The sequence below is a fragment of the Maylandia zebra genome, linkage group LG23 (assembly GCF_041146795.1).
Source record: "Maylandia zebra isolate NMK-2024a linkage group LG23, Mzebra_GT3a, whole genome shotgun sequence".
Lineage (NCBI taxonomy): Eukaryota > Metazoa > Chordata > Actinopteri > Cichliformes > Cichlidae > Maylandia > Maylandia zebra.
In genome coordinates, this window is record NC_135188.1 from 17,122,623 (window position 1) to 17,146,912 (window position 24,290).

Genomic DNA, 24,290 nt, shown 5'->3' on the forward strand with positions numbered 1-24,290 from the left:
TACCACCACTATGTCCGGTTGGTTAGCCACCACCATTTTGTCCGTCTGTATCTGGAAGTCCCACAGGATCTTAGCTCGGTCATTCTCCACCACCCTTGGGGGCATCTCCCATTTTGACCTCGGGACTTCCAGGTTGTACTCGGCACAGATGTTCCTGTACACTATGCCGGCCACTTGGTTATGGCGTTCCATGTATGCCTTGCCTGCTAGCATCTTGCACCCTGCTGTTATGTGCTGGATTGTCTCTGGGGCATCTTTACACAGCCTGCACCTGGGGTCTTCATATATATATATATATATATATATATATATATATATATTACAGGGCACTTTGTATTATTTATAACTTAATTTATTTGTAGTATTCTTCCTAGATTATGCATTGTGTTCTGCAATAATAATACAATAATAATACAAAAACAGGGCATTGTTGGAATGCTACTACGCAAGTAACATCGGCGGAAGGGGCTACATGAATAGGATGCGGGACCTATGGATTCTTCGATATCCAACATCCACAATGACGGCGAAACAACTAGTAGCTCAGTGTTCCAACATTCGAAAGAAGGGACTGCTCTCACAGCTAGAGATTGACGAGGTACAACACAAATGCTATGGCAAGGAGGAGTCAGGACGCCAGGTCAGGGGGGAGATATCATCACCCCCACCCGAGATTGGGTACATAGCCCCAAGTGCGATAGGAGAAGGATCGTTGAGTGTGAGAGGAACTGACCTGAAAAATAGGATCATCGCCAAGCTTGAAACCTGTATCCCCCGTAGTCGGTTACCAAGATTACGTGAAGTACCCTCAGAAGGTCTGCTAGATGATGTTAATGCAGCACTACGGACGATACCTACAACCACGATTACCGACACTAACAAGCTGATCTACAATACGGCAGCAGTGATCAGTGAGATGCTTGGCTACAAGTTGAACAGCCACAAGGGGCAGTACCCTCCATGGAGAAGGAGGCTAGAGGGCAAGATCAAAGTAGCACGGAGGGAGGTCAGCCAACTAATGGAGTTGCAGAAAGGTGCGACAAAGAAGGTGCATAAGAAATACAGCAAGCTGTCCATACCTGAGGCCTTGGAAACTGCCAAGCAAAGACTCATAGCCTTGCCCAGCCGCTTGAGGAGGTACACCAGAGAGATAGGCAAAGGTGTACTCTCAGTGGCAAGGGAACAATAATAATAAGAGAACAGCACCACCAAGGCTGGAGACGGAGCAATACTGGAAGAGCATATGGGAGAAGGACGCAACCCATAACGGCAATGCTCAGTGGCTAGTGGATCTGAGGGCAGACCACAGCGACCTCCCTGAACAGGGTCCAGTAACCATCACAGTGGCCAACATCCAAGAAAGGGTCTCCAGTATGAAGAGTTGGACAGCACCAGGGCCCGACATGGTTCACGCCTACTGGCTAAAGAAGCTGACTGCACTCCACGAGCTTCTGGCAGCACAAATGAACCAGCTGCTAGTTAACGAGAGACACCCGGAATGGCTAACCGAAGGTCGGACGGTCCTGATCCCCAAGGACCCCAAGAAGGGACCGGTCCCCTCCAACTACCGACCAATAACCTGCCTCAGTACTACATGGAAGCTCCTGTCAGGCATCATATCGGCTAAGATAAACAGGCACATGGGTCAATACATGAGCGGGACACAGAAAGGGATTGGCAAGAATACCAGAGGCGCAAAACACCAGCTACTGGTAGACAGAACAGTCAGCCGAGACTGCAAGATCAGACTGACCAACCTGTGCACTGCCTGGATTGATTACAAGAAGGCCTATGACTCAATGCCCCACAGCTGGATACTGGAATGCTTAGAATTGTACAAGATCAATGGGACCCTAAGAGCCTTCATCAGGAACTCAATGGGGATGTGGTGTACAACACTAGAGGCCAACTCCAAGCCCATAGCACAAGTCACCATCAAGTGCGGGATCTACCAAGGAGATGCTCTGTCCCCACTGCTGTTCTGCATAGGCCTGAACCCCCTCAGTGAGATCATTAACAAGACTGGCTACGGATACCGACTACGGAACGAAGCAGTTGTCAGCCACCTCCTGTACATGGATGACATCAAGCTGTATGCCAAGAGTGAACGAGACATCGATTCACTGATCCACACTACCAGGCTATACAGCAATGACATTGGAATGTCATTCGGACTGGAGAAGTGTAGTCGGATGGTAACAAAGAGAGGAAAGGTAGTCAGAACTGAGGGGATTGAACTACCAGAAGGCAACATTGCAGACATAGAGGACAGTTACAAGTACCTGTGGATCCCGCAGGCGAATGGGAACCATGAAGAGGCCGCTAGAAAAGCTGCAACCACCAAGTTGCAGAGGGTCAGGCAAGTCCTGAGGAGTCAGCTGAATGGTAAGAACAAGATCCGGGCCATCAACACGTACGCCCTGCCCGTGATCAGGTACCCTGCTGGGGTAATAGGCTGGCCAAAGGAGGAGATAGAAGCCACTGACATAAAGACAAGAAAGCTCCTTACCATGCATGGAGGGTTTCACCCCAAGTCCAGCACCCTGAGGCTGTACGCTAAGCGGAAGGAAGGGGGCTGGGGACTGGTGAGTGTCAGCACCACAGTCCAGGATGAGACAACGAACATCCAAGAATACATTGGGAAGATGGCCCCAACTGACCGAGTGCTCAGTGAATACCTCAGGCAGCAGAAACCCAAGAAAGAGGAGGGAGACGAGGAACCATCATGGAAGGACAGGCCCTTGCACGGTATGTACCACCGGCAGATAGAGGAGGTGGCTGATATCCAGAAATCCTACCAGTGGCTGGACAAAGCTGGACTGAAAGACAGCACAGAGGCACTAATCATGGCAGCACAAGAACAAGCTCTGAGCACAAGATCCATAGAGGCTGGGGTCTATCACACCAGGCAAGACCCCAGGTGCAGGCTGTGTAAAGATGCCCCAGAGACAATCCAGCACATAACAGCAGGGTGCAAGATGCTAGCAGGCAAGGCATACATGGAACGCCATAACCAAGTGGCCGGCATAGTGTACAGGAACATCTGTGCCGAGTATAATCTGGAAGTCCCGAAGTCAAAATGGGAGACGCCCCCAAGGGTGGTGGAGAATGACCGAGCTAAGATCCTGTGGGACTTCCAGATACAGACGGACAAAATGGTGGTGGCTAACCAACCGGACATAGTGGTGGTAGACAAACAGAAGAAGACGGCCGTAGTGATCGATGTAGCGGTTCCGAATGACAGCAATATCAGGAAGAAGGAACACGAGAAGCTGGAGAAATACCAAGGGCTCAGAGAAGAGCTCGAGAGGATGTGGAGGGTGAAGGTAACGGTGGTCCCCGTGGTAATTGGAGCACTAGGTGCGGTGACTCCCAAGCTAGGCGAGTGGCTCCAGCAGATCCCGGGAACAACATCGGAGATCTCTGTCCAGAAGAGCGCAGTCCTGGGAACAGCTAAGATACTGCGCCTCAAGCTCCCAGGCCTCTGGTAGAGGACCCGAGCTTGAAGGATAAACCGCCCGCAGGGGCGTGCTGGGTGTTTTTTTTTTTTTTTTTATTAGTCAGAATGACCTTACACAGAAAAGGAATTGGGATTAAAGAAAAGGTAGGTTGGCTCTGGTAAAATTCTCTCTGAATGCATGTCTTTGTATTATGTTTGTCTTTTCTTCTGTTTCCCTGAGTGCAGAGACCATTACATCACTCCACAGTCTCTGTCCTTTTACAGTTTTTTTTTTTTTTTTAAGCTATTCAGCTCCCTCTGTCGCAGCAGGCACTGGCCACAATGTAGCGACACATCATAACTCTCCTCTGGAACACCTCCAGAAACTCCTGACAAAAAAGGTCAGGAGATTATGGCAAGTGCGTATGTGTGCTGGTGCTGTACAGTCCAGATATATGTGCAACCTAACAAAAGGAGAGGAGGGGAGACAAACCGAGCATATAATAAGAATGAATGAACTGGGTAATTGTGATGATATGATTCTGTTTATGATGGTGGTTATGCAATGGTAATGATAATGCTGATAGTCATGTTGGCATGACAGTGGCAGTAGTGATAATTAACTGACAGCCTTGATGATGACAGAGATGAGGATAATGGCAATTAATACTGGATATATAGTGGAATCAGCTGTGGGAATGTTAAATGGTGATTGCAATGAGTTAGACAATGATGTCAATGATGTCAACCATGATAGTGACAGTAATGGTAATGTACTTGATAGTGGTGACAATCATGGAAATAAAAATACTTTTTGCTGGTGTCACCCAAGATGGTTTTGATGACGGCAATAGCTAACTATGAAAGCGATTAACTATTACATTGCTAATGGTGTTGATAGTAATGATACTGAAAACTATTATGGTGCAAATGATCTCAGTGACAAATAACAACCATGCTAAAAAATCATGATAGCTACCTATTACATTGATGGCAATGAGGACAAGTATAACAGACAATAGCTATGATCAAGACAATGATGTTACTAAAGGACAATATTGCAACAATTATGCTAATATTAATGTTACTGTGGTGGCAGTTATGATGTAGTCAACATCATGTTACGAAAACAGCAGTGGGGCCAGGTAACGTGCAACTTCCAACCTGTGAATTTTTGACTAGTTGGAACAAAAGGGCTGTTTTTCAACAAGCATGTTTTTTTTAAAATGTAATCCAAATTGCAAATATTTTGACCCAAACTATTATCTTTTTTTAAACTAAATTGGTAATTTTGGTGTATAAACTAAAATATAGTGAATGAAAAAAAACAAACAAACTTCTGAAACAGGACAAAGTGAAGTTTCCTGGTTGACAGTATTGTGATTGATGACACCGCCCCTTCTGCTTCCTTTTGGAGATTTTGTCAAACAGGACCATTCACTCTTAGTGTCTAATAACACCGCCACAGCTTGTGGTTCAAAGCATCTGTGCCAAATATGTGCTGAAAAAAAACTGCAATATTTGAAATTCTGGGGAAAAGAATGGCTTGGATTTTGATAATGGCAACAACAGTGAAGATGGTAGAGATGATGCCAACATCATGGCTATGAACAACAAATGAAGATGATGTAGATGATTACAACAACCGCAAATTACAGTGAAATCCAATGGGCTTTATATAATAAAAAACATGAATAGCATTAATTGTAATTGTTAACATGGGTTTGTAAACAAAATGATAAGGAAAGAGTTATGATAAAAATCATAATTTTTGAGAATGGAAGCTGTGTATTATTAGAGTCACTTGTATTTTTATGAGTCCTCTCAAGTGTTACTTGAAAATAGAAATTAAATTCTGCTGAAGTGATATAAATCCAGTGTGGCTTTTTTTGTTCTTTGCTGAAGGTCAGCGGTAATGAGGTGAGGTTAGGATAAAATTGCCACAGCGACGCTCGAACATTGATGGATTTACCTGAATTTACCTGGATTTACTGACTAAAGCAACTCCCAGTGTATACTCAACATATTATATATTAAGGTTTTAAGTTTATGCTATCCAGCTTGCTCTCAGTATGGCTTCCTGGCAACCTACATTGGCTGCCAAGTGCAGCATTCAGAGCCAAAAAAATCTTGTAAATCCCAGCCTCTCCATTCATTCCCCTTACTTATCAATTTATTCAGCATATTTCAACACTTTCTACCACCCACCACTTTCCATCAGTGAATAAATTGTATTTGAGGTGATTATTGAACTAGCAAATACATGTGTGATTATTGTAATCAGTAGTTAATATTGATTCCTGTAACTTAATTTTCAATGAATGTGTCTAGAATCAGGCAGGAAAATTCAACTGTCCTCTCTCTCTTTTCTGTGTGTCTGTGTGTGTGGGTTTGTGTATTTCACAGTGAGCAGAAAGATGAAAGCTTGCTCTAAGATGAGTGAAAATAAGATGCAATCATGTAGTGATTCTACCACTCAATCTTCCCTGGGATGAGTATGGGTCAGGGAGGGTTTGTCAGAGGAGAGGTGCCATGCCAGCATGGAGTAGATCATTGCTTCCTTGAGGATGAGGTTATGATCAAAGAGATTCAGGTGCTTTAGATTTCTCTGGGCAAACCCTAAGAGAGGCCCCCAGGCTGTTGCAAAAACTTTGGTATCCTCTCCCTTTGCCAGTGTAGAGGACTTATCAAACCAACAACAGTCACAAGAAGAAAAGGGTTGTTTTTTTTTCTTTAGCTCTAGCTTTTTGCTGCAGGGAATAAAGACACAGGAATCCTGGTAAGGCCAGCAAGAAAAAAAATGAGGCCAAGTGCTAAAAACTGATTCAAAGGCTGCCTAATAAAATGTATTCAGTGAAAACTGTTCATAAAAACTTCTTCACTAACATGGTTAAGAAGGCATCAATGTAGAGATGTATGATGAAGAGATTTAGATATATTTATTTAAATCTACCATGTATTAACAGTGACCAATCATTTTATTATAATTAGAAAACCATATTTCAGCTAAATTATAATATGCAGTACAAACATTGATCATTCCCAAATCAACTAACATTTAAATCTACAATAAACGCTGTCCTGGTTCTGTTTCAGGGTCTTCTATCAGTTGGACATCCAGTTGGCAGCTCTACCCTGTGCTCCTTTCCAATGATTAAGGTCAATATCTCTAAGGTTGAGGCCAGGGAACCTTTTCAATAATGTCCATTTCCACAACTTCTATCTGTGTATCACTTTTTTAGTCACTACCCAGAGCTTGCGGCCATACGTAAGGGTAAAAATGTAAAACATAGCTCAAGTAGTAAGGTCACACTTTTGAATTAAGCTCTATATTTACCCCATTATTGCAGGGTGTTACATCAATCCATTTGACTGTCTCCCACTCCCTTCTTCCCTCACTCATGACCAAAACCCAAAGATACCTAAACTTCTCTATTTGGGATGGTGGATCATTGCCCCAAGTGGGTATGCCTTCATTTTCTGATGAGAACCAGACTTTGGGGTACTAACTGTCATCCTAGCTGCTCAATACTTGGTTGCAAACCATGGCTGTGAAAGCTAGAGTCCATCAACCAGTGAAGCCAAGAGCACCACATCAACAGCAAAAATCCAAGATAAGATCCCGAGGCTACCATACCTGAAACTGTCCTCCCCTTGCCTGAATCTAGAAACATTGTCCATTAAAATCACAAACAGAATCGATGACAAGAGCCAGACCTGGTGGAGCCCCATACCTAAGGGAAATGAGTCCAACTTCTTGCCAGCAATGAAAAACAAACTATTACTACTGCTCTACGTGGACTAAATAGCCAACAATGACAGCCCCCGCACCACCACGCTCCAGAGGACAAGGGAAGTGCTTAAATGCGTTCTCCACCACTACACTTTGCCAATTCATTTCCACAACATCCAGAGTCTGAATGGAGTCTAGGGAAAGCTCAGCCATCTCTACCTCAGTGACTTCACACCTAGTGATGGAAGTCATATGCATCACACAAACACTGCTTCTATTTCTTGTGTCCTCAGTTGACGTCAGCACGCCAACCCAACCATATATACCTGACGGTTTGCCAGAATTGATTTGAAGTCGACTGAAAGTCTTGTTCCCTGGCCTCATCAGACTTCTCCCAAAGTTTGCCAGTATGGATTTGACAGAGCCATGTCCTTTTTTTTTCCAGCATTGATCAGCTACCTCCAGAATCCAACCAAACTTGGCAACATTTCCTGTTGCCAAGTGCACTTTGGACACAATCATGGTCAAACATAGTTTCCGTTATGGACTATCCATGATCGGCACTGAACTCTAGAAACAGAACTACTCTTGGGGTTACATTATCATTATCCATGTGAGCACTGAAGTACCTAGTAGACAAGAGTGCCTTCGGAGGGATGCTTGCAGCACCCCACCCAAGATTTTCAAGAAGGCCAGGTGTTCTAAGCTAGTCTCAGCATCTAAGCACTATCAATAGTGACAACCCGCTTCCCTGACCTGAAGCCAAAGGAAAATTACCATCTTGTATGAATTTAAATCCACAGAACTAAAGAAGGGGAGCACAGTGGTAAGCACTGATGCTTCATAGCAAGAAGGTCCTGAGTTCGATTCCACCATCTGGACCATTCACCTCTTTCATTGTGGAGTCTGCAAGTTCTCCCTGTGTACTCCGGCTTCCTCCTACAGTCGTTGATACTGTTATGATCTTTTCTTTTACTCCAAGATTGTCTACATGGTATTAGCAACATCTCTGGGCCCCTAACACTCTAATCTATACTGTATCCCTGGAGGTTAATCTTTCACAGGTAATAACATGTAATACTTAGAGCCTCCATAAGTAGATGCCACAGTTTGAAACAGCTTCACTTCCACATTCTGACTCTTAACTATTCCAGCAATATTTGATGTTGAAACAGAAGCTTCTAACAAGTTCTCTGGGCTTTCCTGTTTACATCTCTATTCCCAGCACAAAAAGGATTACAAATAGCAGCTTTAGAGAATATAAAGAGATTATAAAATGCAAGATACTGGATGGGAGGGGTTGTGAAGGGATGTCCTCAATGAGTTGGCAGATAAAAGGCAACACTATGTCAAAGGTCAAAGCCTCTAGAGCTACGTGGAAAGTAAAATGGGGAGGGAGAGTTCAGACTGATTGGAGTTGCCCTGAAAGAGAGTGAGGGTCTGCGTGTCCATGCAGGCATTCTGAAACATATTTCCCTGTAAATTAAACTGGATTACTTGTCTTCTCCACATCCTTTATCGAGATAACACTTGAAGCTAGCATGGAATTCATTGAATAGATCTGTGTGAGCTTTGTGACTTTCTATAATCTTACTGACGTGTGTGTGTATGCGTGTGTGTTTGAACTCCCATAAAAACTGCATGATGATGCAGATCAAAAGGATCTGGATGGTTGTGAGTTTTACTTGGATGTAATTGCTGTTTACTCCATCACATTATACAGTAGAGGTGCTTTATTAAGACTTTCTGCCTGTCATTAGAATTGCACTGCAGCAGTCTCAAGGGGATATGACACTATCTCTGGGTTTTATCAAAGACATTTTATTTGTAATATGACTTTTCAAAGATCTCTTATTTTATGGCAATTGAGCAAAGGTTCTTCTTTCTTCTACTGATGAGATTAATGGGTTTCAAGTGGAATGCCATAGCATCATAACACCACTCATTTCAATACAAAGAAGAGTCATTGCAGTTTTCAAAAGACATTCGCCGGAACCCTGAAGTGTTTTTTTTTTTAAAACAATACAACACGCCTTGCATTAAAGGATTAAATGGCTTTAAATGATTAGCAGTACATGGGGACAAAATAATTTATTTTTATTGCATTTGAGTTTAGAAAATTCATGGCAATAAGAGCAGAACAGGTAACAATGTTGCTTATTTTCAAACACATGGTGAGTTTGACAGAACCAGGCAATATATTTATGGGTTAACTAGCATGTCTTGATTACTATATATGGTTATAGAGTCTTCTCTTTATAATTTTCTGTACTAGCACATTGTGGCAGGAAACTGTGGGTTAGCATCCTTGATCTTGTCCCTATGCAGACACAGATTTTATATATAATGTATATAACTAGCCCATATAGTTATTTATATTACAATGAGTGACCTAAAGTGCAGCAGATTGGAATCTGTTTAACCCTGTAAAGATATACTATTTACAGAAAAAAATGTATAAAGTAAATCTTACGTCAGGGTCCACTTTTCCAGAGCTTTAAATTAAAACATGTAGCTACATGTCAGTCTTTAATTACCAGGATCAATAATTACCTACCAAAGTCAATATTAATGGAAATTAAATATATTAATGATAATATATTACATACATTCTAACTACAAGTTTGTCTGCTTTGAAAACTGATCAGCTAAGCCACAATAATTACTTCACCTTGTCTTACCTTTTGCTGAGTTGGTTCACAGGAGATTTAATTCCACCAGTGAGGTATTTGCCCCTGAGAAGCAGCTTTGTCTCACAGAGATGTTTGCTAAATTTTAATTGCAATCTGCGGTGTGAGCATTCACTGCAATCAAAGAAGCAACATGATTGCTCCACTGAAATTACCAAGTGATAGAAGTGTTTATGTACAGTGAGGACATCGGTGAAAACCTTAAACATAATGCTATGTCATGTGGGTTCCTTGCAAATGCTGAATAAGTGTATTTATTCAAGTTTTACATATTAATAGGTAGTAAGTTGGTCCAGCATTGCACCCCACAAGTCTTTGCAGCAACTAGGGCTGAGAACGATATTAACATGTCTTCTAGTATTTTTATCATATTTACAAAGGTTATTTTGATGCCAAAAACATAAATAGATCTGTTAATGTAGAAAAAAGCCAGTTAGCCAACGGTTAAACTTTTGAACATGATCATATTTTAGAAACGAGGCAAATCAAAACAAAAAACATGCAAAAATGTGTTAAGAGCTGACTGAAGGGTTAATAATTATTCTATCTGCTGGTGGGATGCAACATAGAAAAGTAAAGAAAAGGAAACAGCAAATCCAAGCAGGTAATCTACATATGTTACAGTTTTAATATCAAAGAATGGTGGAAGACATGTAAATTTTAGACATCAAGCTGAAGAGGACAAAACACATCCAGCCCAAAAAGAGAGTTTACGAGTAAAGAGCAAAAAGAAAATGTCCATCAATTTCAAAAAAAGGACAAGAAATGTAAGAAAATCAAAGAAGATAAAAATTGTAGGAGAAAGGGTAAGTTTGATTTCCCTTGTCATGCAAATCAGTTTGGCATTGGGGGAAAAAATACCTTCGTCGTCCGTGCGGTCACTATCACCTAAATCATCACTGTGTTTCTTTGTAAGGGGACCTATAGGACCAAGAAGGAGAAGATGGAGGAAAACAGGGTGATCAAGAACACAAACAGTCTTCAAAAGATGCTCTCAAAAGAAAGAAAGTTTTTTCAATCATTACTGATTTTATAGCCCCCTTTTTTCTTTTCTTTTCTTTTTTTCTTTTTAGAAAAATCCTCACATTGACAAGCAGACTGGGCAAACATTACCACAATGTCCACTTTGTTTAATGTTGGAATTTACTCTGCTTGAGTTCATTTAAGAAGTTAAAGACCAAAAAAAGAGGGACTTTAAAAAAAGAGGCAAAAAATGTTAGTTTTCTGTTGAAAATGAAGACTGAACTAAAGATAAACGTCTCAAGATCATAAACTTTAAAACATTGCATAAAGTAGCATAAATTACACACATCAGATATTGTGGTAACAACTGAATTGATCAGAATAGAAGAGAAAAACAAACAAACAAAGACTGTAAAAGAAGCAGAGTTTTTTTTTAAGAGCAGAGCACTCTAGAGAATCATGTGACAACTTCCCCAAATGCATTTTAAAAGTGATTTGATGTCACAACACACACAAACATCTGTCCATACATATCCCTGTTTAGAATATCAACTATCTCAATATTTTAAAGGCAGTGAGAGAAAGAAAGGAGACCCCCCCAAAAAATATATATTTTTTGAGTGATTATTGGGTTATTCTTTATCCATTTATTTTCATGCTTTTGCCAAGGCATGCTATAAATCATAAAGCATGAATAAGCACACATAGTAATTTTCATAATACAATTTAGAATAATCAGTTTTATTTAAAGGAAACAAACTGAGCAATAACACAATAATGACTTTGCTCTGGCATAATAATATTGAGATTAATTATGTATGTTTGTTTAATCAATACAAGAAAAAAAGTAAAGTATGAAAGCATCTGACACTTTGAGCAGATACAATAAGGGTACTGAATTAAACTTCTTTTTTCTTTTTTTTTCAGTAGATTCTTTAAATACTCTTTAAACATTTTTTTTGTTCAACCTGAGTGTTTGTGTAGTGTTTAAGTTTATCAGGCAATTGTCTGTCAAGGGAAGTGGTTAGATGCTTCTCCATAAAAACAACAGGTTGTCATTTTAATATCAGTATTGTTTACATACACAGAGAAAAAAACGCATGCTAGCTTAAAGTATTTACACACCTACAAACAAACAAACACACAAATACAAACGTAGAGAGGAAAGAATATACATATATCTTCCAAACAAGATCAGAAACATGCAGTCTTAACAAAAAATAACAGAAGCTGTCAAGGTGCATGACACATAGAATAGCATCAGTAGCATACTGGTCCTCCCCCAACCCACCACACACACACACACACACACACACACACACACACACACACACACACACACACACACAGTTGCGCACACATGCAATGGCATCGACAACACGTGAGCCCGTTGTGCCTCAAAGTGCCATCAGTGGATGAGGAAATCACCACTTTAGTCCTTTAATCTATCTTAATTGACCACAGCAGCAAATAGCCGGCACTTTTATGCAAATATACTTCAATTCCATTTTTAAAAACTGATCTAGCAGTTTATTCTATTTATAAGGTCAACGCTAATAAATGGCTCATATTAAACTAGAGATGTCACTAAATGAGTTGTTGTTAATGTTTATGAAATAGATCATAATGGCAGATGACTGACTTAAATGGTTAAGATGGTTCTAGCCAGTAACTCATATCCAAGAGTAATAATTCCTCCATCATAATATCTTGGTTTATTTTAAGCTCACTGATTTCTTTCCAATGACTTTAAAAAGGAGGCTGGCTTACTGCATATCAGTGTGTCCTGCAGCAGTCTCCCAGCTCTCTTTTGTGAATATGACAAGCAATTTGATAAGGGAGAGCTGACTCGTGCTTTCAATGTGCTGAATAAGCACCGAGACACCAAGTCGCTTCTTAGGAAATGGGAAATGTCTAAGAAAGAGAAAGCAGCCACTGTCTAGGGATGTGTCACCTGTTTATAGAGTATGCCGCATAGAGAGATCACTGACAAAACAATACATAAAGGTTGTGAGAAATCTGTGGTAACCTTTCAGCATACACGACGCTGAGTGATATATGTCTTCGTGCTAATACCTGAATATACAGCAAGCCTACAGTTACTTTTCAAACTGTTGCATCTACAATTTAAATGCATGTTCGGACAGACAAGTACACAATTAATTTTTATATATAGATAGATATAAAATTAGCAAAACAAAGTGGTGTGTTTATATGTTTTTGACTGAAAAATATCCAAACTACAAGAGGACATTTAAATTTAAAATGCTGTTTTATCTGTGTTATTTATATTTATAGGATGTAGAAGCCTAACTTCCAGATCTAGTCTAGTCTTAAGTCTCCATGAACCAAAGCAACTATCCATTTTAGAATGTTAAAATACTTCAACTGGCACAGTACACTGAATATACTACATATGTCTCAACACCATCAACATGAAATGAGTATCATCGAAAGACAATAAGTAAATAAATAAAAACATTAAAAAGCTGTGAGCAACTGGAAAACCTATGAGAATTTAAAAAAGAAAAGACAAAAACAATGCGACTGCTCTCTGAATTGCACATGTGCTGCTTTTATAGGAGCACCTTTTCTGACTTAGGGTTAGTTGGGATCAGAGCAAGACAGCTGCATGACATGTCATATCACACACACACACACACACACACATGTGGAGAGAGAGAAAACGAGAGAGACATCATTCAACAATCATGTGCCAATACTGAACGTCGCTGTGACAAGAATGTCCTGACACCGACCTGTCCTCACCTGCTATTTTGAACCAGTGTATGCGTGCTTTCATATGTGTGTGGGTAACTGAAGCAGAGATACTGGTGAAGTCTCAGCTGGCATCAGCTCTGATCAGTGATTAGGAACGTGACACTTCAAACATTTTTCAGATAACCTTTGTTTTAATCCCTACCATAGATAATAACCAACCAAATATACTGTACTTCTATTGCAACCCATGAAGTCATTTATAATCCATTTTAACACCAATAAAAAGAAAGGAATGTAGCCATCTAGAAAAATGTGCCTGTATATTTTCACCCTGGTATTTATATATATATTAAAAAAGTAAATAAAACTCACTACAGCTAGGATTATCCCCACTGTAGACGCAACACAGGTGTATTTGTCCTTATGTGCGTAGTCTACTAGACTACAAGGGCTCACAGTTGGTGCCCTTTTAGTCTGCTGTGTGGGTGCTGACAGGTCTGTGGAGTCGCAGCAAATTGGAATTCACGCATACATCCACGAGTCTCTTTCACCCTCTGATAACAAAATTTGCATCACCTTTGTGTAAGCAGACTTTTGCATCTTGTATATGGCAAAGGAAAGTATAACACTGGCCTAACGTGTGATTAGGCACATGTGTCTTTTGGAGCAGTGCAGCAAAACCGTAGTTAAAAGAGTTAATGACACAAACCAGTATCCTACCAGTTGGTTGAACCTGCCAATTACTGGCAATATAAGATAGATAACAACTGATGGTGATTCAATGGGATAACAGCTTTCAAAATAGGTTATCTTTTTCTACATTGTGTGACTACTTCTTATCACTTCACCTTTACTTCTGCATGCTAACAAATTGCTGTTCTCTTATATCTGCACTATACCCCCCTTTGTTTTTCAAACAAAAGCACAGATTGGTAGACTAACAGGCTGACCTGTAAATGTGAAAGAGGTGTAATTCAGAGGGAAAGAGCTTAATTGCTTCAAACAGGACCTCAGTAAACACACTGAAAGAAGTTTGAAGATAGAAGTTGAAATTTAGAAATTTGGTACTAGTTCTGCAGAGAAAACCGGGCAAAGATTAAAAATGCTCTATGAATTATTTGAAATATGCAATCAGTTACCATTTAATTAGGTAAATTAGTGCAGACTGTTATCCAACCCAGCAGCTCACTATAATACCTTTACAATGAAGTTCGTCTGACTTTGTTTAGGACTTGGAAGTCTTGTGTCTTATGGCCTCAGCATGTTTTAAATTATTATATTCACAGATATGTGCAGTTAACTTGGTCAGTGGGTCGTTAAAAATTAGCACTTATCAAGTTAAAGCTAGAGAAATACCCAAGGTCCCCCTGTTATATTCTTATGGTTCCTGTAATTCTTTTAAGTATGAAAGGGACACTGAGTTTCCTTTTCATACCTAAAAGGACCCCGTACAGCACATTTCATTTTTCTTTTTCCTCTTCATCATTCAGTGGAGCAAAATATTACACTTTGATTTTCAGTCTCTCAGTCTACATCGTCTGCCTTTCGCTGACGTTTGTGGTGTCTTTTTCTCTGTGTCCATCGTTTTCCCTTCTATCCTCATATCTCCCTGCTTCCACCAACAGCATTGATTGGAGACTGATGAAGAGGAGTTTCACGCTCTCTGACACTGCAACAATCCATGACTCAAAGAGCCAGCTGGGAAGCAAGAATGATAGATACACACACACACACACACACACACACACACACACACACACACTAAACCCTCAGGCTTTCCCCTCTTCTGGATGAGGTAATTATTGTGAGGAGAGTCCATGCATCGATTGCACATTCTGCACAAGAGCTATCCACACATACATATATTGCTCTCTGTATGCATCAGTCAAGGCCTCTACTGGCATAGAAACACACTAGCATAATCAATCACCGATGCACATTAAAAAGGGGATCTAACAGAGCTCGCTGCTCAATGAGCCAAATAGGTAATCTACAACTGACCTTGGATAAAATCCCCACAGGCTGTAAACTATAAATACAGAATCCATCCCCAAGGTAGAACTGGGACTTTAATGCACTTCAACAAACTCTCTGATGAGGAGAATCACTCAGGAAGCATGAAAATAAGCAGAATGTGTGAAACCTCAGAGAGGTGTGTTACAGATATGTTAGAACTGTGTCATACAATGAGTCTGATGTCCAAAAATATCTTTTTTGGTTTCTACTCGTTTCTTCTCAAGAGATCATATTAAATCCTGCAGTCCTTTTTTGTGTGAACTGAAGTTATTTATTTATTTATTTTCATCATTGGATTATTGTAGTCTTGTGTGTAAAATGATGTGTTATGGAAATATAGACATACAGAACTTTAAAATAAAATTTAAGACATTTGAGAGGTTTCTAGACTTTTCTCCATGACCTGCCATCAGTATTCAGTTCTTTTTAAAGTAATTGTGTTAAGGATGTAGAGTTGTCACAATACTTCACTTTCAAACTTAATACTGTTAGGATGCCTGGGTCGTTGACCCAGGGTTTTTGAGTTTACGATATTATTTATAATTTCTAGTTTTTGGTTTCTTTGAGTTCCGTCTTATGGCTTATGTCTCTGTCTTCTTTAGTTGCTCTGTCTCCCCTATCACCTGCATCCCCTTGTCTAGTTCGCGTCTCTATGTATCCTTAGTTCCTATATCCCCGTGTTCAGTCAGTGTTTGTGTCTGCCCTGGTCCCACGTCTCTGTTCCCTCTGTAGTGCCTGCATGTGAGTCTATGTTATGTGTTTCCTGTTTTACTTTGAAGGTCTCTGTCTTAGTGTGTTCAGTTTACGCTTCCTTTTGTCTCGTCAGTTCTGATTTGCCCCAGCTGTATGTCCCTCCTGTTATTCATTCCCTGATTACTCCCTCTGTGTATTTAAGCCCTGTGTTTCTTAGTGTCTGTGTCGCGATCTACCGTTTTCCTAGCTGTGTGTTCTGTCATTTCTCCAGGTTAAGTTTGTTTTGAGTTTTTTTAGTTTTGTTATATTTTGAGTATTAAATTAAAGCCTTTTTTGAGTTCACGTCTGTCTCCGGAGTCTGCACCTTGGGTCCTATTCCTGCCTGCACACAGCCACACCTAACAGATACAGCTACACATAATTTGATACATATTATATATTTGAGTAGGTAAGATAGGCTGTCATGTCAAGTTGTTGGTAAAAAATTTTCAGGGTCAATCTGGGGCTTTGGAAGAATCGCCTTTTAGATCAAATTCATGTTATCCCGCTATATTGAAACTGTCTATTAACTTGTCTGTGAAGGTTCTCAGTCATCCAGGTGATTGTAATCTAAGGAGCTTGGAAACAAAAGCGTCTGGACTTCTTTGATTTGCTTGAAGACGTTTCACCTCTCATCCGAGAAGCTTCTTCAGTTCTAGGATCAAATGGTGGAGAGTCCCAGATTTAAGCCCTGTGGGAGTATCCTCCCACGAGGGACAATGGACCCTCTAATGATCCTCTACATAATCACACAAGCCGAGGTGTTAAAATGGTTGTAGGTCACAATCAGCCAAGGTTTCGGGTGAGCTCATTGTAAAACCTGGCCCCACTCTGAGGTTAGATGGCCCAGGATGTGAGTGGGCATTAAGGCATCTGGGAAGCGATCTCAAAACGGGATTATAGATGGCAGACAGTTGGTGCCACCGCCTCTGTTCAAAATGGTCGCTCACAGTGGACATAGATGGCTTCTTTCACTCCTCTTTCAAACCATCTATCTTCTCTGTCCAAAATGTGACATCCTCAAAAGAGTGACCTTTGTCCTTTAGATGCAGATGGACTACCGAGTCTTGTCCCGTGGAGGTGGCTCTTCTATGTTGTGCCATGTGTTTATGAAGTGGCTGTTTGGTCTCTCGAATGTAGAGGTCTGGGCATTCCTCACTACACTGTACAGCATACACCACATTATTAAGTTTGTGTTTAGAAGTTTTGTCTTTGGGATGAACCAGTTTCTGTCTGAGTGTGCTGCTGCTGAAGTAAACTGGGATGTTGTGAGTGACCATCTTTGAACAGAGTCAGGGGTTTACGACACCAACTGTCTGCCATCCATAATCCACTTTTAAGATCCCTTCCCCTTCCCTTAACGCCCACTCACATGCTGGGCCATCTGACCTCAGGAAATCACATGATAGGATGGGGCTAGGTTTCACAATGAGCTCACCCGAAACCCTGGCTGATTGTGACCTACACCCGTTTTAACACCTTGGCTCATGTGATTAGGTAGAGGATCATTAGGGGGTCCATTGTCCCTTGTGGGGGAATACTCCCACAGAGCTTAAGTCTGGGACTCTCCACCATTTGACCTTAGAACTCAAGAAGTTTCTCAAATTAGAGGTGAAACGTCTGCAAGCAACTTAAAGAAGTCCAGACGCTTTTCTTTCCAAGCTCCATAGACTGTCTATTAACATCACAGAAGTACAGGATCATGATAACCATAACCGCTAGCTGCTAACTTAATGATAACAGAATACTGATGCGGGTAATTACTAACGTTTCAGCACCTAATGTTAACATGCACAGTGCAATAGCTGGGTTAATATTTATAACTGGTTAATATTGCAGTGTTGTTGAAATATTAACACTGTTATAATGATTGTTGCATTCCAACAATCAGTCACCATTGGTATCTTTGAACCAAAGATGAAAGACTTCCTATTCCTCAGTCAAATATTTTAATGATAACCAATAAAAACTGGCGCTTATCTTACATTCTGTTATCCTTTTCTCAATGTACATAAGCTTGTTCTATAAAAGTGTCCATACATTTTATGGTTAGATTTGAAGTGTTTGGGCTTTGAAATATATATACTTTACTTATAATGAGAGAAAAAAGAAGCTATCCATCAAAACAGTTGTGCATCAGAGAACAGAATAAAGCTGCCATTTATTCAGATGACTGTGAAACATAATGTGTACGAGCTGTCTGGGAAATGACTGAAATATGTGACGCAAATGGGAAAATGTGTCCAAACACAGAAGATCCTAAGATTATGAAAACCTAAAGGGAAGTCTGTTCATGGGGGAAGATGCATTAATATTCCATATCATCATCAGGAACTATGCCTGAAGCATATGAAGTAAGATTAGGCAGAAGAGACAGACAGGATTGAACATCACTTCATGAGTTTTTCAGTTTTTCCCTCTACCAGCACAAGTGAAAAAAAATGGAACTAATCTTAGACCTATGAAAGATTATGGTAGCAGTAATGTGAATATTAGAAGCAATACCAGTGGCAACAAAATAAAAGAAGTCGATGCATTTTGCAAGAAATGCTGATCACTGAAATGCTTGTGTGGATGTGCACAGTTCTGCAGTAATGTGTAGGTGGTACAAGCACCAACTTTTCAAACAACATTCTCCATATTGAGGGTAAATGTGAAATTAAGAAAAAAGCATATGCATATGTAATACCTACCACTAACATATGATAACTGGGTAACTACTCAGTACAGTGGAGGGTATCACACTTACTCTATGCTTCATGTAAGATAATCTAGACCAGTGTTTCCCAACCACTGTGCCGCGGCGCATAGGTGTGCCATGGAAAATTATCTAGTTCCACCTGATTAGTACTCTAAGTGATCGGCGTGAGTTACGGGCAGAACAGTTAAATTCTCTTTCACTAGAGGGCAGTACAACTACCAGCTCTAATTAAATAGGTTGCCAACTGCCAGTAAAACAGAAGAAGAAATTACATAATAGTCATGCTGTGAGATGACACAACACGTAATAGCAATAGATAAATATCTGAAGAAAAAAAAAGTGGTCAATCTGACCTGGGTCCTGGAGAAAATTCTGACCCAGATGAAGGCCATAGCATGAGTAGTGGTCAGAGGAAAGCAAAAGAGGGTATGCTGAGGACAAACCAAGCCAATTCCACCATGCCAGGTGTGCAGGAAAAAATTATCAATATGCTTTGTGTTACATTTTTGTTTGGTGGTGTGCCGTGTGATTTAAACTATTTGCCATTGCAAAACCGACTAATTGAATTTACAGGGGGTTGCTTTATGGTACCTTAAGGGAAGTGGGTCCACATTTTGTGACTATACACAAATGAGTAATAAAATGCAGACATACCTAGTTTTGGTTGTCAACAGTAGAAAAATATGTCCAACTATTTTTACTTGAAATAAACTTGATCACAGAATTGAATTCAGGCAACATGTTTACCTACTGCAAATGACACAAGAAGGAACATAAGAGAAGAGAACATGAACCGGTGCCAGTGAACATAAAACTTTGAAGTTGTTAAAACAATTTTTCTAAAATAATTAGAGAAAAGAAAATTTGAAAAAAAATTGGAAAGACCAGCAATAAAAATCTGGAAAGATCAACTGAGCTGTAACTAGTTACAAAGTAATGTTCTGGAGAACTAAAAGCTTTCACACCCACTTAAATATCCTTCTCACCTTGACTTGTTTCACACTGCATTTATTTTCTCTTTTTTGTTTTGCTTTCTCCTGTCATTCCTTTTATCTGTTCATATTTCTTCTTCTCCTATCCGTCCCTGCTACTGCTAATTTCTTTGTATTCTTCCACTGTTCTTTCTCCTTCTACTGCTTTCTGATGAAACAAACACCCACACTGTCAATGTCAGCGAGTCAAAGTCTGGGAGGGGAGGACATGAGCGAAGATGTGTGACTAGTATGCAAACGAGCGAGCAAAAAAAAAAAAAAAAGAACAGCAGAGAAGTAAGAAGAAAGAGAAGAACAAAAAATAAATGTCAGGAGCTCTTAGGTTTAATTTGCACATTTTTTGAGGAATTCATCTGCTAACAGCACCTTCATTTGCATAAACATGCGTCAATTATCAAATAAAAACTCATTTTTACCAATTGGAGCTTTTGACTCCTGCAGAAATCTTGCTTATAGAGGTCTTATAGAGAAATATCTGTTAAATGTCCATCAGCATAAGGTGGGACGAAAGCTTTTGGTTATGTTTTAGTCAACAATTAAAGCAGCAGCTCAAACAGAAGTCAGAAGTTTAAAGCAATGGGTTTATTCAAGGGTATTTACACATCTGCTTGTTTTAAAGTAGTCTAAGGAGTTTGGAAAGAAAAGCGTCTGGACTTCTTGAAGTCTTCTTTCTTGAAGATGTTTTACCTTCAAGAAACTTAGACAAGTCCAGACGCTTTTCTTTCCAAGCTCCTTAGACTTCGATAACCTGGATGACTGATCTTGTTTTAAAGTTGTTTTCCAGAGTTAAAGAGTGCCTTGTCATGGTCCTGGGTCAAGCGACCCAGTATTTGAGTTTCATGTATCTTTTGTATTCATCTACACCTAGCTTAGTTCACCTAGTTAATTTCTAGATTGCAGTTTAGTTTTGTTCCTTAGTTGTTTATGTCATCTCCCCCTGTACTAAGTCTCCCTGGTTCATGCATCATGTCTGCGTGGTTATGTTTAGTTCTTGTCATGTCTAATCTCCATGTTTCCCGTTTTACTTTGAAAGTCTGTATTCATTGTCAGTGTATTCAGTTTCACTCCTCCTGTCCTGTCGTTAGGTTCATGTGTGTCAGCTGTGCTCCCATGTGTGGCCACTTCCCCTGATCATCCCTCATGTGTATTTAGTCTCTGTGTTTCATGTAGTCTGTGTCGCGTCGTCTGTGTTTCCACCCTCCATGTTGTCACAGCCAGTCTTAGTATTCATAGTTATGGTTTCCTGTGTCTTCTTAGTTTTTCCTAGTTTTACTTTCCCAGTTTAGTCATAGTTTAGTTTGTCACTGCGTTTCTGCCTTGTCTGCACTCCTTGTCACCAGCCACAATAAAGGCTCGCTTTCAGTTAAGTTTACTCCAGTCTACTTTCGTGTGTTCGCACCTGGGTCCACCACACACACCACCGCACGGTCTGCCTCCTCAGATCGTGACTTGCCTCCCCTTTTTTATTTTGTTAACTGAACACAGGAGAGACCTAGTTGTTATGAAGATTATATCTGTAAATATATCATGAAAAGATTAGTTTGGAGTGACAGATTGACATATGTAAAATCATCTCTTGTGTTTCATAGTATAAAGTCACTTCGATTGTAATAAATGTGTAAACCTGGAAATATTGATAAAGAAGAGCTGGGGTACTCAGTAATCAGACTGTTGGGAATTGTCATTATGTCACATATGAACTTAAAAATCTCTGCATGTGGTTAGTCTTCTTCTTACCTATCGCATAAACATTAAGATGGACTACCTCAGGCTTGCCAGGTTTATTTCTGGACACTCAAATAAGTGAAGCATTAAGTTTGAAGTCAGTCTTGCTTAGAGAGAGTCATGATAAAAAGGAGTAGATTTACTGGACCAAGTATGTAGCTGTAAAGCCTCCATAAACAGGCGGAATCACACAGCAGTGTATGTCCACGCCAGCAGGGACAGCACTAGTATTACTGGATTTGTCAGTCTTGACTCAACCCATTACCAAAAATGGTTGGGAGACTGAACCTCAGCCAGCATAGTTGAGTAGTTACTGATGAATCTTACGTATACGATAAAATGTGTCAGAACAGCATGTCTGTCATCAAACGAGACAATGTTTTTGTCTTTCTCTGTTTGTCTCTCTCGTTTTGTTAACTGACTCATTTTGACCAACACTGTCAGCTAATAGGCCAGTGGCCAGTGCATTTATCAGTGAGTCAAGCTGTTTTTGAACTGAGCCTTCTCTCCTCATGCAGTGCGACTTGTCAGCTCTGCTCTGTGTTCACCCACTGCTCTGTGAAATATGCCATGACAGGAACTGCAGAGGTTTTAAACCCGAGTATGCAACCCTACTTACACAAGAAAGAAATATGGATTTTGACTTCAGGCTTTGAGGCAAGGCTCGGGAGAAAAGATGTTTGTGTAGAACTGCATAAGAAATGGCTCCGGTGATAGAATGTATCGTAATTCATTGGTGATTTAATGGTCTAAACACATGTATGGCACAGCTTTTATTTTTAGATTACATGACATAAATGACATGCTTCAGTTTATCTTTGGAAAATTCAGCATTATGAGCTTAATGTGTGCTTTAGCTGACCTTTATATCCATGTAAGAGTTTAAAATTTGACATCAATTTCTATGAACTTATTTTTATTTATGTAGATTCCTCCACTGCCACACACCTCCCCAAAAAACAAACAGTTGTTGGCCAACACAGTCACCCACCAAATAGCATGGGAGGTGGGGTACACCAGTATATCACATAGCCTGTCACAACCAATTCAGAATATCTTAACATACATGTCTGAACCACCGGAGGAAGCTGGAATATCCAGAAAGAACCTGCACATACACAGTGAGAACATACAAACTCCAGGAAAATGTATCTGAACCATGAGGTGACCATGCCAACCGCTGTGGCACTGTTCAGATAATCAGAAATATTATTTTAACCAAAGTGTTTTTTTGATTGGTCAACATAATAATAATAATAATAATAATAATAATAATAATAATAATGAAAATGATGAAAATGGAAAAAATCCAACAGGGGCTGAGAGCTGCATTAAGCCTCTACCTCTTCATAATCACCACCAGACTGAGCTCAGTTTATTATACACCATAAAAGCCAACAATTTTATTTTCTTTAAGGCACCGTTTCAAAGTTGTTTTCTTTTGTAGACAGCGGGCACCAACAATGACATAACAGATGAAACAGGATGGGATTTGGTAGGAACAAACAGTGCGTGTGCCTTGGCCTACCGAGCTACCGAAGCAGCCAGAAGCCGCATTTGCGTGTTAAAAAGCATCTCCCAAAATGTTTGTTTCCTGCTTTGTGCACACGATGTAAAGGAGACCTTAAAAAGGAAGCAACGTGCTTCATGGGAATAAAACCAATTACTATAAAAGCCACGTACATCTAGCTCCATGGGAATGAATCGCAGCTCAGCTTTCTCACTTTTCCTTATCATCTGTCTCTACAGTATAAAACACATGAAAATTGAATTAAAACATTTTAAAAGGGTAGATCTACCGTTATTCTCATTCAAGGTAACAAATAACATGCATTTAAAGTTCCATAAAAACTAAATTCAAGAATTTATAAATAAGGTGTGAACTAGTTTTGTAGGTCAGTGACTGACAATAACAATTTTAGTCCATTAAAGTTTATTGTTTAAATACACAAATCACCTTTGGAGTTGCACTGGGAAGGGCATGTAGAGTAAAACTGCCAAATGAAACATAACGAGCAACCCAAAGTGGCAACCCCTTGTAGAAAGGGAGCAGATGAAAGTACGTAAAGTTGCCTTTTTGGATCACACGTCAACAAAGTACTCCTTCTAGATTAACAGTTAAAGCCCTTAAAAGGCATTATTCTTAATATTCTGTAAAATGTATTGATAGGCCCTTACAAAAAGGACCTGTCACAGGACATGGTATATTTTTTTGCATGCTTGATATGAATAATTTCTCAATAAGGAAGCTTTATGTTTCTGCAGCATAGTGCACAATGCAAAGAGTAGGATGCTATTAATTTGTATAGTATAGGTTGTTTGACCGACATGAACTAAGACACACACAGCCACACATTTTCTCTGCTCGCATCCACTGATGGATACCATCATGTTCAGTTTAGAGAAGTAGCAATATGAAATGTAAATTGCATTTGTTACTCTATCACAAACAGAAACCGAACTGCCACATTCATGAATAATAAATGTCATAAAATGTCACAAACATGGTTGACTTTTAAACGTCTTAAGACAGGTGTGTGCGTGTTTGAGTGTGCATCTTATCCCTGTGTGCGTCTGA

General features: G+C 39.9%; 1 protein-coding gene across 4 annotated transcripts in view; it reads right to left on the reverse strand.

The window, feature by feature from the left end:
* The window catches only part of nlgn1 (neuroligin 1), a 377,293-nt gene that overhangs the window by 163,642 nt on the left and 189,361 nt on the right, over positions 1–24,290 (reverse strand). For 3 of the 4 annotated variants that reach the window (XM_004552939.3, XM_004552940.3, XM_004552938.3), the window contains one exon: positions 10,724–10,783. The exons of the other annotated variant lie outside the window; for it this stretch is intronic. In XM_004552939.3, the coding sequence (XP_004552996.1) occupies positions 10,724–10,783 (60 nt within the window). The remainder of the gene's footprint in view (positions 1–10,723; positions 10,784–24,290) is intronic. 4 annotated transcript variants of the gene reach the window in all.